General features: G+C 43.6%; 1 protein-coding gene across 1 annotated transcript in view; it reads left to right on the top strand.

Moving 5' to 3' along the window:
- The window catches only part of CARS2 (cysteinyl-tRNA synthetase 2, mitochondrial), a 442315-nt gene that overhangs the window by 420404 nt on the left and 7544 nt on the right, over positions 1 to 14367 (top strand). Inside the window, exon 14 of the mRNA XM_085622177.1 lies at positions 5563 to 5814. Coding sequence (XP_085478303.1) covers positions 5563 to 5814 — 252 coding nt within the window. The remainder of the gene's footprint in view (positions 1 to 5562; positions 5815 to 14367) is intronic.

The raw sequence follows: 14367 nt of genomic DNA, 5'->3' as shown, positions 1-14367 counted from the left end.
GAAGGCAAAAATCTGGTGTGACCCTGCAAGATGGCCCAGACCAACATGACCACCCTCCAGCCGAAAGCTAGGGATTACTAATCAGTAATTCGGTGGTTTATCTGCTGTGGCAGTAGAACGTGGACAATGGGACTCTTCTGCAGTGGCACCTCACAGTTGTATGCCCCTCTGAACCTAGATGGTTCCTCTGTCAACACCCTCCTCAGCCTCTGGGCTGACCCATGGGGAACCCTTCTCCTCATCGGTGGACCCCACCCATGAGACTCCTAACTTTAGTTTGTTCACAGATGCATCCCAGTAGGTATACCGTACCACCATGATGTGGCCCATTCTGTCCCCTGGGTCAGACGTCTGTCTCCAGCCCAAGGAAAACTCTGCCCATAAGGCCACAACCAACAGTAACCACTGACAGCTGCCAGTGTCAAGAGCCAGACCCCAGGCCATTTACTGCCAGGTGGACACTCCAAACGAGAGCCTTCAGCAGGCCTCACTTCCAGCCTTGCAGCTGGAAAAGAGTATCCCACTTCCTCCTGAGGTTTCCCAGACTTCCTAGGATCCTCAGAGAATGGGGTGCAACAGCCCCCGGTGTTATGCACCCTACTTCTACTCCCTTGCCATCTTAGGGGTGGTATCCTGAGACTGGCCTCTCAGCCTAGGATCTGCACCCTGTGGCTGAACAAGTGCCTGACAAGCCATGACTTCCAGAGGGGAACCACCACCCCCTCAAGAGTGATAAACTCTGTCTGTGTCATGTAGACGTCTCCCTGGTGCAGGCCTCCTGTCTTCTGTCTCTGGGACAACACCGGCAGCACCTCAAGGTCAGAAGTGGCATCACCAGGGTCAGTCTTGGGGTGCTCTTCTGTCAGAGCTGGTCAAACCCTGATCCACTGGTCCTACACTGCCTTCTACCCATTGCTCTCCATATGGGCCTCTGTACTCTTCCTTTGGGAGTAGTGCCCAAGGAACCAGAGCTTTCGGGTCACTCTGGGCAGCCACCCCACACAACTCTTCGATCACTGGCAGCAGCAGCACATTTCATGGGATGCAGTAAGTGGTCATCTGGGGACTGACTCTAACCCACTGGACTCCTTCCCCGCCCCATTTCAGGGACACTAGGGCAATAGGGCGGAAGACGTCCTGCCCATGGGCCTGAGTTTCCCTACACATGTATCCTGGGAGGTACTGATCTGGGGTAACTTGCCTTTCCACCACCATGGTCTGGCTTGCACAGGAATCTCTCAGAATAGTGATGTTTCCCATTCACTATGATCTGGTGGAAGAGATGACTCCCATCCTCAGGGATCACAAACTTACCATCTGAGCCTATCTCCCAAATAAGGGATACAAGGACATGTTCTACCCTCTGCTCCTGGGGACTACTTCCGCCAAGGCTACATTGTCCGCCCCTGTAGAGTTCCTACCAGTGGGTGGTATCTTTATACAGACATGGTCCCCTTGTGTGTGCCGTAATTGGGAACAGTCAAAGCACCTAGGCTTAAAAAAGGGCCCCCTGGGCCTCCACCGATCTGAGCCTCCACCCCTATTTTCAGAAGGGACAAGGGAATCCTTCTCCCTCATACTTGCTTGGGGCCCTTTGTGAGACTTGTCTGTTTTACCCTGGACTTCTCCTTCAGTCTGCCTGGAGGGACCTAAACCACCCTTCTTGGAGTGACTTCCATGCTGCTGATCCAGAGGTCCACTTCCTTCAAAAGCACACTAGGTCAGTGAGTTTGGAATCAATAAGGTTTTTGGCACAGCTCTGTAAAGCAATTACTGAGCATGTACAGTCTCAAAAATAGATTGTCCAATTCCTTACACTACCCACATTACTGCCTTATCACCCGACCATTTAGTGCCTTACTGGAGTAATCTACAAAATCCACACAGCTTCTTCCTGTCAGTAAACGTCAACCTGTACTTCTCAGGGATGAGACCATATTTCCTAACAAGGGCTTCCTTCGTGAGTGGGCACTTCATCTTGTCACCCTTCCCTAGGGCTAACAGAGAATCCCTTTCCTCAGTGGGTATATGCCTCCCGAGATTGGTGCCCCAATCCTCCTCAGGGACCCAAAGCATCTCCAGAGCTACCTCACAAGCTTCAAAGCACGTGTCTATTCACCCCCCCCCCCCCGAAACTAGGCACTAGGTCCTTGGGATGTGGTCCCTTTTACCTCATTCAGACACTGGATTGTCGCTGCCACCATTTTCACTGGACTTTGCAAGCTTCTTTGCCTTCAAGTCCATTTCTTTCTGACTCACTTCATGAATCAGCCTTTTTCGCTTCCAAAGCCAAACTTTTCTCCTCTAGGGCCCTGGCAGCAGCTGCCTCCCTCCCAGGCCATATCTACCTTTCTTTCTGCCAAGGCTGTTTCTGCCTCAGCCTTTCTCTCCTCTACAGCCAACTTCAGTTTGGCCAACTGCACTTTCAGCTCATTCTCAGTTATGTTACCCTGGGCACTGGCAGAAAGGCACAATTGGTTTAAGCAGAAAAATGCCAAATTTCTAGAAGTGGCATTTTCAGGGTAGTATCTCAAAATCAGACTTTACAATTAAAGGAGGTTTTAATTTACAGTTCAAATGAGTAGGATACACATTTCTCTGTCTGTTCCCAAACTGAAGTTATCACTTATTAAGTATAATAAGGTAACCCAGTATTAATCTATGGGAGAGATAGCCAGTGAAAACGACTTTAGATGTTTTCCACAGAAATGTCAAACTTAAATACACATGTCCTATTTTTTAAATGCCATGCACCCTCTGCCTGAGAGGTAACCTGTATTTTTTTTTTTTTTAAATGAAGGTTTAGGCCCGGGTTTTTCAGTGAATTTTAAGTTTTTTTAACATACAACAAGATCTTATTAGTGAGCCTAACTATAACGTCCCTGTAAACGTTCATTTTCCAGTGAACATATATATGGCGGGAGAGAGATATATTTGCTTAAAATGTTTAAATCTGACTTTGTATTTATGTGTGTTTATAAATAAATATATACAGATGCACAAACACACTTACAAAGTCATGTTTACACAATTTAAGCAAACAACTCTGCTTTGTAGTGAAAGATGGAGTGTAATGCAGGCGCATCTAATAAAATCCGTTGTTAGGTCTGGCGTTGGCAATGACCTTTTCATCTTACTAAAATCACATGTATGATATATTTACTTATTGGGGCTTTCAACTAGCCGTCCTCATTCATTGATCTGGTATTGTGTCACTCATATTTTTCTTCCGCCTATTACACCATACAGCATGGGGCAGTGGGTGAGTCATGTTTATCCTTTAGCTAACTTCACTGTGTATTTGCTTTTACCCACTTTTTTAAAATTTTTGTGGATTGTTGTGGATCCAGCCGCTCCTGCAACAATAACGTTTTGCAAAACTATGACAAAACTGTTGCATAAGGTATGAGTTTAACATAACTCTACAATGTGTGCTTTCCTACCAACGGTTGACATGGGTGAACTAAGTTCAATGCACCAGCCATGAAGGCAGCGGGTACAGATTGAGGGTGGTGGGGTGGGGGGAGTTGGGGGTCAATGAAAGAAAAAAATAGAGATTCCACTTCTGTCTCTCCTCGAGAAGAAGGAAGCACCCAGGCTCCCCTAGGCCAATCACCAGGGAGCTGTCATCATGACAGCAGCCTTGTGATTGGTCTGAGAGACGTCGTTCAGCACTCAGACAGGCAGTGGGAGCACGGGCATGTTCTCCACCCAAGCTGTGCATTACAGCCAGGTAGGGAATATGGTAAGTGCGCGTGACTGTTTGGCCAGCCCAAGACGGCCTGCCAAACTGTCCTGTGCACTTAAGTGCATGAACCACTCCTCCCCCTGCTGGCTGTGAGCCAGCCAAGCCCGGCCCGCCCCCCCAAAACTGCCTCAGTAAGGAAAAATAAAATGATAATAACGTGTTATTATCATGATTTTTCCTTTTTTTTACTTATGAAAATGAGTGGGCTGACACTCCTCCGCCTTAGCGGAGGAGCCGCCACTGGATGAATGTGAAAGACAGGTTATTGTAGCCCCACAAAACACTATTCAATGTGTGATTGACATACAAGTATTGCTTTTGGGTTACTAACAATCCCATAAAGGGTTCAGGGGCACAGTGAAAAACCGAAACAAACCTTATTTCGTTATTCACAGTATCACACACACTGTCCTAAAAAGAATAAACACTTTTAAGTAAAAAGTATTTATTACTATAGAACAATCTGTTTCTCAGTACATCTAAAATAACTACACAGATTATTATAAAAACAGCAAAAAGGCATGCTATGAATAACACAAATAAAATGAAAATTTCTAGTATTGTTTACAATGTCATTTAGAATGTCATCTAGAAACTAACATCCTAACGTCCACTTCTTTGCACTATACTATGAGAGCATGGAAGGTAGAGCAACTTGTGGTCTAGAGTTTCTTGGAGAGAGAAGACGCACTGCGTACTTTGTTGACAGCAAAGGCAGCCTTTATCAGCAGAGACCGTGTTCCCCGCAAAGGGCAAACACACACTGCAGTAGCAGTCAGTCTTCCTCCGGGACTCAGCGTTATCAGCTTCAAGTGGGATGTAGCAGCCTCGAAGTGCAAAGTGTGCCAGCAGTAGGCAGGATCTTGGGCGATAATCTATGCTAAAGGCCCTCACCTGACAAGTGGTTGTTCATATATACTAAACCTTATCAGAGATTGGAATTTTTGACATATGTTTACGAATGTCTGGTATAGATTATGTGCATCAAGGTATGCATCCTAGCTGTTCCCGTATGAACATATATGGTAAAAGGACGTTAATTCAGACTGCACTAGACATGGAGGAAAACGGACATTTAACTCAGACAAACGTTGCCCTGTTGCTTGCATCTGTGTCATCAATCGAGGGGCTTGGCGCTTTCACAGTTCTTAGAAAGATAAGGTCAGGCGACAATTGCATCCAACAGCTGATATGACAATGATTCTGCATAAATGGGGAAACATGATGATTTCTGTTTGAGAGTGGGAAAATGGCGGCCTCCCGTAGTCAAGATGGAATCGAGGCCTACATAAGATGGAGTCAGATCTTAGGGACTTTACTGAAAAACAAGGTATTGACAAGCCAAAAGGCTGGTGGACAATGCCAGACATCTTGGCTTTACCAATCCTTGTTTGGTGGTGGAAAAAATTGCATAATTGTAGCTTGATGGAAATAACGTCCATGTTTGGAACTATTGTTATGGAATTAAAGTCATCAATTGGTTTGCATAATGGGATGTTCATGTACTCGCTTTATATATTTTGAAGCTTTCCAAACCACCACGATCATATGCATATACATTCATCACAAACACAAATTTATCATGCAGAGGCTGTTTTAACCCCTTCAGTGCCCATGACGAGCTGGACTCGTCATGGGCTGTGGTGGCGCTGTGCCCATGACGAGTCCAGCTCGTCATGAACTCCGCCCGCTAATAAAAAGCGCGGCACTGGGCAGGGAAAGGGGCGGGCATGCAAGGGGTTAAGAACTAGGGCTCTTGGTCAGTAATTACTCTTACTTCCTTTTACAGCTAATTTTATAAAGTTTGTTTACAGGTTGTTGCAGGAGAAAGAAGCTCTGCTATGCTCCACAAAGTTATAGATGAACTTGTAGACTTCCGCAGCAAAGTGCGAAATTATGCCCTCGCTGCACATGAAGGTTCAGCCAGTGACCAAACTTCAGTGCCAACGGCAGAAAAGCAGCAGCAGAAAGAGAAAAGGCAGCAGCTCCTGCGGGAAAGAGAGCCACTTATACAAGCCTGTGATGTGGTGCGTCAAGACCTCTCTGCTTTTGGAATAAATATAAAGGTATGCTGATGGAACACTTCTGGTTTGTTATAATATCAGTAGCGGCTGCTACCAGACCCGTGGGGCGGGGTGGAGGGGGGAGGACAAAAAAGAATGCCAAAACAAACAAAACACTTACTATAAGTGCACATTTGCTTTATACTACAAATATATGTTAACTTATGCCTGTATTTAAGGAAATCTGATCCTGTTTTGTAACTCCCTGTCCGTCCATCTGCTCAGTTTTTGGCTGGAATTCATGAAATACAGCATGGAGAGTCTTTCACAAAAAACACAATTTTCAGTATTTTTCTGCTTTTAAAAATAAATACAGACAGGAAACACATTGTTTTCTGTCTGTATTTATCTGTAAAGATCAGTAAAAAGCGGAAAACTGGGAGCCTTAGTTATTATTTTGTTTTTCCTTTTTTCAGTGGGGCGACACTTCTCCGCCTTAGTGGAGGAGCCACCACTTTATAATACAGCAGACCCCACGCTGACTTCAGCATGTATGGTAACCAGTGCACATTTCATTTTAGCCCATTTAACCACCTGACTGACGTTATGTTTGGTAAAAAGCCCCTGTAATACCTTTTCCACTTTGAACTGCTGTGATAGACCACATTTATCCTGATACTAACCCTTCAGACCATCCGCCCTCTTTGCCTCCCCACAAGTTCCCATGCGACTTTAGTAATATTTTATGTGAACTTTTACTTTCCAAATATAAACTTTATCCATGAAGGGGTTCTCACTGAATTCTCAAACAGTAGACTATCTGTGGGATCCCACAAACATTTTTAAACTTATTTTTTCAAAATTGTAAATTAATTAAACAATGACAAACGTTCCTACAAGAGCAAGGTTTTTAGGCTCAATTTATTTTTATGCAGCCAAATTTAACAAATCAGGTCAAGCGGATTTCACGAATAACCCCACTATTAAAAATCATACTAAATTTGAAAATAATTAGGGAAGTGGTGCCACTGAACTAAGGCAGAATGAGAACTGCCCCCATCGCTTCAGGAATGCCTGCATTTGCCCTGTAATATCATACAGTGCAAGGCCAGTCAGACACTTCATATTTTCCTCTGACTTATTTGGGAATTGCTGTTCAAAACAGCCAGATTCAAAGGCGATTTTTGACCAGAAACTTATTTTTTCTTGCTTTCACCCCAAATCCATAAGGGTATATTCAATTTCAACTTTTTGGTGAAGGTGTTTTTTTTTTTTTTACTTCTAGTGTTTTTACTGATTTGATTCCTACAGCGGTCCATGGCACTTCTGTTTTTATTGAGATGATCATCTGCAAGGAAGTCGTCCTTTTCGTAAGATTTCTGACAGCCGCACTGAAATGCAATGTTTATCTGTATAACATGTTTAAGTTCACACTTGTAACGCAAACTTAATATTCTAACTTCGTTTTTTAACAGCCTTACTTGAGGGTACAGCTTAACTCTCCTAATGAAATGCATTCATCGAAGTGACTCTACTCATATTGTTGTAGCCCAAGAGGTTGCTTCATTATGGAGTTTTCTTCCTAGAACTGTTGGAGCTGCTTTTATTTAACGCTTCCCCTAACAAAAAGCCATATGCATCAGCTTTGCCGTTGCATTTTTAAGAAAAGCGTGGCATGCTGGCTTTGCCAGTGCTTGTTAGAATTACCCTTGTGTTCGTTGCCATGCTAATTATGTGAATTCTTTGGGGTACATAGGTCAAGCTCTGTGTCTTCTACAGCAGTAGTGAAGAAGGATGCTATACCCGGTGATTGCAGCGGCACAGAAGAAATCTGCCTAGCTGTAGTGCAGCCAGTGACCCAGCTTTGAAAGTGTTGAGAGAGCTGTTGGAATTCATGAAGATATTTTAGGAAGTTGTTTTGGTTCATTTTATTTGCATTCAGCTTCCTGCTATTTATTAGATTTAAATAAAAGTGCACACATATACTGTGAATACAAATATATAATAGACAGAGGTAAAAGAGGAAAGGACAAATCTTTAAAGTGAAAAATTCATGAAGGACTAAAAAGAACAAGCATTTGCAATGCAATAGTCTCACATTTACTTGAGTTTCGTAAATGCAACACCTATTGCATTACAAATGGTAGTTGGTAAATACACCCATACAAAGCTTTAACTTTATTATCGACTGCGCCCCTCTCTTTAGATGAGCCGTGTCTGAAGAAAGGGGCGTGGACGCCATTAAAGTGAAAGTGCTGTATGGGGCGCTTTTACAAAAAAAGCATTTGTTTGTCAAGTTGACAAACAAATGCTTTTTTTTGTAAAACCGCCCCATGCGGCGCTTTCACTTTAATGGCGGCCACACCCCTTTCCTTAGACTGGGTTTGTTTAAGGAAAGGGGCGTGGCAGACATTAAAGTGTAAGTGTGGCATGGGGCATTGTAAAAATAAAATAGTGTAAAAAAAAAAAAAACATGTGGCCACGTTTGGCGTGGCAAGTAAAGCAAAGGCACGGCTGCCACTATCAGCGTGGTGTGCTGTACTAGGTAAAAAAATAATAAAAAAGATTTTGCTAGCGAGCGTGTCCTGCCTGCAACAGCAGGCATGCGAAAAACATTAAAGAAATAGTGCCCGGAGGCTGTAATTAAAGCCTACCGAGCAGCAACACATGTAAAAGGAGATGCCCTCATGGGAGGTTACAAATGAAGACAAGGCGGTACTAAGGGGGGGGTCTAACAAGCCTATTTACAAATCAGAAGCCAGCATATACGAAGGAAAATGACACAAGCCAATGACAAATATCGGGAGAGAGTGGGCGGGGCTTCAAGTGCATACTCCAATACAGCATGCCTCACAGAGCAGCACATGTGCTGCCCAGGCTTGACCTAAAAATGACGCTGTAATAAAACAGTCACCATCATGAACAATTGCAATGGAATTAAAAAGAAGGTGTTTTCATCTTCAAATCTTAACACCTGCCCATTTCGACTTTACAGACCGCTTTCTAGGTTCACAGAATTATCTGCTTGAATTGAGACATGCATGGGCAAATGTGTCTTTGCATAGGGTCAATGGCATACCTTCTGCATTGAAATTGTGTTAATCACCTCATCCCTTTAGAAACATTAAGTGATCTCTGCAACCACATCCCTGTGTAAGGCAGCCTTTCATGGCCCCACTCTGGATGCTTAAACTCCTGATCAATTTACAGTCACAAGGGCAGGGCCTACCTTCTCTGTAAACCATGCTGGGAATTTATTCCTCAGAGCTTTCATTGACGCGGTCTTTGTGGTTTTAGAGACATTGGTAATAAAATTCATTCCTTTATCAGGATGCATGCATCAGTGTCTGAGATTTAAGTCATGGATGTCTTTGGTATCATGATGCTGTACGTAGAGGGTGTTGTAAGTCAATATTTTCATGAAACAATCCAGGCTATGACTGATCTTTACTTCTGCTGCCTGAATTTGTATTTGAATCCCACAGCCTGAGATCAGTCAGCACAGCTTCCTTCTACTACCACCTCAGTTTGAGTGACAAGCACACATTTGGTTGTCAAGCCTTTAAAGCTGGATATTGCCATTGAAGGACGCATTAATTGGCTTTTTTGGGTAAAGGTAGGGAGTCCTGAATGGAAGCCCCCTTTGAGTGATCAGTGCAGCTTACTGTTTGTGCAGGAATTGACATAGTTTCATTTTTTCATAGGAGTTTGAGTGGTGCATGATTTGAAAGATAATATTGTTGTACCTTTGCAAGGATCCATTTTTTAGGCTTTCAGAATTGTTGATATAGTATTTATTTTGAGCTGAATGCTGAAAATTAGACAACATTGTCCTCTGATTATAGCTCGTACCTCAGACGTCCAGTGAATGAAGAATTTCCTTAAAGGCACCATATCCACCATGTGCTTGATCCAGGAGCCGTGGACCCCCCCCCCCCCCCCAATATACCCCGTGTCTTGTCAAGGGTGGTTTAGAGAGTTATAGGGCACATGTCCTCCCTCCACCTCACCCCTGGTTTCCCCTCCAGACCCACTACCTTTGGTGACTATTGTTGCTTCCTTGTGACCAGAGATCATTTTTTCAGGATTGCTACTCAGTGCAAGACAAGCTACATGTATGATGTTATGGGAGGCATTTGTAAAAACTACTTCTTATTTTCCTCTCTTGGTTTACTGGCTTCTGATTTAGCAGACTAGTACTACAGTGTTCTTTCTGAGGGCTGCAAACTTCTGTCTGTCTGTCTGTGTCCTCTTGCTGATTGAAATGTAACTTTTGCTTCATCTTGTACTCCTTTCAAAACTGATTATATCAGGGCTGCTTTGTCTTCATCCTTGTCACCGGGGCATGTTGCACTGACTTTATCAGGCTTCCATTTCTGGGGCCACATGGATGGCACTAAGGAGACCTATTATCGCCAGTGTGAAGAGCTGCTGCAGACGGCAGCCGCTGGGGACCCGACCTCGCGTCCTATAATCCCCACCTGTTACACATCAAGCACTGTGGAAGTTCTCTGCGTTTCCGCAGTGCCCGGGCAAAGCCCAAGCCAAGGGCAGGCCTGTCTGTGCCCATGTGCGGCCGGACAAGGCTGGGCTGGGCTCACCCTCTTGGCATTTTGTTCTTCCTGTTGCCGTATTAAGGTATGATCAATTCCGTCTTATCTTTCTCCTGTTGATTTAAACGTTTTTCGTCATTACCATTCAATTTGTTAACCATGGGGAAGAAAAGACTCCTTCAGCCCACTGTGAAGGGTCCCAAGGGAGCTGCTGCATCAACTTTAATTACTTCCTATTTAAGCTGTGCCATGATGAAAGCTATTTCTATGGAGCTTGAACCGGTATTGATACACTGTGCAGGATGATTAATGTCCAGTCATGTCCCGTATCTCTTTCATTATTGGAGGGAGGTGCTGATCTTCCAGTTTCGATAACTCAACAACAGGATACTTCTATTCCTAATACAAACTCTTGTGTCGTACATGTCAGCGCGGATTATAAAATCACCGTTTGCTCCACCGGATCCTCTCTAAATGCCTCCATCTCAACTCTCCTTAGACGCAAACTTAATGACAACAAAGTCAGAAATGGAGAGGCCAGGAGCAGTAAGACAACTTCTAAAGCTGTTTTGCCATCCGCTTCATTGTCTTAAAAAAACGACTTTGATCACGCCTTTAATTCAGCCATTCATAGTGTGTGTAAACCCTGTTTCATCAAAGTGGAAGCACTCCTGAAGGAACTTCAATCCTCCTTTCTGTCACATTGACGCTTTTATAGAACAAAGTGCAAGTCTTGTATGATCGCCATGAAAAGTCCAATCAGTCTCATTCTCATCAAATAGTGCAACCTAGAACTGGCCACACATCCTCTGTCTCTGTCCCTGAGACTAACAACCTACATGGTTTTAACCCCAATGCCAAAGTGCAACATGTGAATCCCAGGGACTCTGAAGCTCAATTTATTTCTCCGACTGTTCACACTATTGAAACCAACATCTCACAGCTTCCTGTCTTTACTGATAAACAGCAATAGGTGAAATTCAGACGTCCCAAAACCACTGACGCCTGCCACCCTGATTTCCTTCAACTGCCTCCTGAGTGTACCCCGTATGTCATTGTTCTCACGGGTGTGTCTCCGTCGTGTAATGATAACCTGGAAGACGTTCTCCCTTAAATGAAGAGCCGCCCACTGGCTCGCGTCGAAATCTGGATGGGGTTCTGAGTTGATTGATGACATTATCACAGTGCGTCGGGTTGGGTAGGTTGGTCATACCCCAAAGTCACTCCCAGGAGACTGTTTAGTTGTTAATTTCAGGTGTCTGTGGCTGGTGGGTACTTTACTGCAACTTTTGGATTTTGCAACCCAGGAATTTAAAATGATCCGCGTACTACCGCTTGGCGATTTTTATCACCCATTACCTATATTCAGGCAGCCAAGAACGTAGTCTGGGTGTGTGGCAGTGCCGTCTAGTAATATTGCAGCCTCCTTAACACATGCAAACTGGTTTGCCCCGCTGTCTAATATTTTGGATAATGATTGACTACTTACCCCGATACCCCTCTTGATGCCTCTGCCTGATTTGGTTCTCTCAGCTGAACCCATTTTGCATGACATCATTGTTGCCAGTCCCCCACACGGTACCCAGGACTGATAGGTTATGTTTTCTTTTTCTGGAATGGTGCAGGCATCACTAAAAAAACTGGAGAACGTGGACTGGTTGGAAACCATCAACCAGTTTGAAGTGGTGTTTCCCAAAATTTGGCCTTTTTCATTTTTTTATGTGAATGGCTATCTATCTTTGTGTCTCTGCTATACCCTCTGTGTCAGGACACCTTAACCCCTTCAGTGCCCATGACGAGATAGTCTCGTCATGGAGCACGGTTGCGCTGTGCCCATGACGAGACTATCTCGTCATGAACCCCGCCCGCTAATGAAATGCCCGGCAAAGGGCGGGGCACTGAAGAGGTTAAGAGCGGGTTAGGAGTGATATTCTCTTCAAGTTAAAGATTACAAAAATAGCTGTTTTACAGTACACCCCCTTGTACCAGATTCTGGCATTGAGTTTCCCTGCTTTTCTCATTTTTCTTTGACTAATTTTTATTGCAAATCGTCCTGTGGAACTGTTGTGGGAACTGGATAGTTTATTTCTGATTTTCTTAAGAGTTATCGGGAAAGGGTAATCGTTATTTGGTTAGGAGATTTTAATATCCCAAAATTTCCCCACTGGGGGATAGCGTATGTGGCTTTACACATTGGCAGGATGATAACCTATCCCACTTCCTTCACAACACCTACAGGGAGGCCCTGACCCAGATTATTCTTAAGAAAAACTTACTATTCAATGTGGATTTTGTTAAGAATGGTACGGTACCCCTCCCAACCTTTACAGGTGGAAGCGGCAGTTCAACCATCAGTTTTATTTTGTTTTCTTCTTCTTTATCCCCCCTAGTGTTGAATTACTCAATTCTGTCTTCCAATTTAAGTGATCATAATCCTGATTGAATTTCTGTTTCTTTTCCAGACAGAGATATAGACTTTCCGGTTACTTTCTGCGCTTCATATTTGCAATATAGTTAAAATAAGGGGACTCGCTTGAAGTGGAAAAATATAAACTCCAAGAAGTACCTTGCTGATCTAGTAATTGAAAAGCAGGAGGATGTGATGTATTTCTGAGATTGCTGTGCATCATATGATATTGAGCAGTTTTAACTCCTTGTGCACATCCATGTTCGGTTTGAGGACCTCAAATTAGGGGTAAAGACCTGCCTAGGGTAGGAGACCGGACTGTGCCCCTACTAATGTATGACGCTGTGCTGCCATCGCACACAGCTAACAGGCTTCAGCTATTGCTGGATTCATTTAACTATTTTATGTTGATTCTGAAGCAAGGGTCAACCACCAAAAATCTTTCATCATGACCTATGGCACCAGAAATACACGCTCTTGTATGTTTACCATGGATAGGATTTCTATTACCAAAGTTTCAAATATGAATTACCTACAGATTCTGTTGGATGCAAATTTTAACTGGGCCAAACGTTTGGAACAGAGCGGGTACAAAATGAACAGTGCAGCCGAGGCTTTTTTTAGATTTGCTAGGAAACTCAAGCAAAAACTGGGTAAAGACCTCATCTCCTTCCATAAAGTGAAATGTTTCCCATTGGGCACCTACTGAGCGGGATTTCGAGGGTACGCAAACTATGACCGCTTATAAGTCTTGAAAATTAATTTCTCTCCAGATTGTTGGCAGTTTCCAATAGCACTGCCTCTAATAATACTCATACTGAGGTAGGCCTTTCGTACATCGAAGATGTGATTAAAATAGCTGCATGATTATTATGAGTCAAATTCTGGAGCTCCCCATTCACTAACTTATCCTGCCTTTCACTATCAGAGTGCATCAATCTAGATCATGGTTGCAAAATTGCTTGGTTAGCATATATTAGAAAAGCTTTTTCAGACCTAGGAGTTCAACACCTTTTCCATCCCCCACTGAGATAACTGGGAATTCCAAGATCCTGATTCGTTCCCTCTTTCAATCAAATAGTGATCTAAAAAGATTCAATAAGTCTCAGGCAATGAACTCCATGTGCTACCATTTGGAGACTATTTCCTCAGGTCGGGCGAACCTTATTTAGCTTGGATTCCTAATCAGGATCACAGGTTTTATCTAACACGCTTCAGACTGGGCAATGTCCATTTCTTGGTTGCTTTGCCACAGCCGGGCAGTTGGTTCCCACCTCTGCCCTGTTGCCCCTGTGACAACTCCAGTTTTCAATCTACAATGCACTTTTCTGTAGTTTTTATACAGTACCTCTGATTCAATTTTTACATACCATTCTTCGATCCCTTAATTGCAGATTGGCTCAGCAGAGACAACATTTTTTGCAATGTCTGATTTCTGAACCCGTCTGTCACGCTATAATTGGTTTTATCTGCCATTCTTTAAGAATCAGGAGAGACATTAGGACACTGGCAATCTGCCAGCTTTGAATTGTTCTTACTGCACCTTTTTTGTTCTCGAACCCTATTTTGCAACAACCAGATCTGTAATCTGTATTGCATATTGCTATGGATATGGGCCTTTTGCCAGTTCTGTAATTTGTATTTTATCAATGTTTG

Source organism: Triturus cristatus, chromosome 8 (assembly GCF_964204655.1).
Source record: "Triturus cristatus chromosome 8, aTriCri1.1, whole genome shotgun sequence".
Lineage (NCBI taxonomy): Eukaryota > Metazoa > Chordata > Amphibia > Caudata > Salamandridae > Triturus > Triturus cristatus.
The sequence above is the reverse complement of the archived record's forward strand: the minus strand, read 5'-3'. Positions and strand labels throughout refer to the sequence as shown.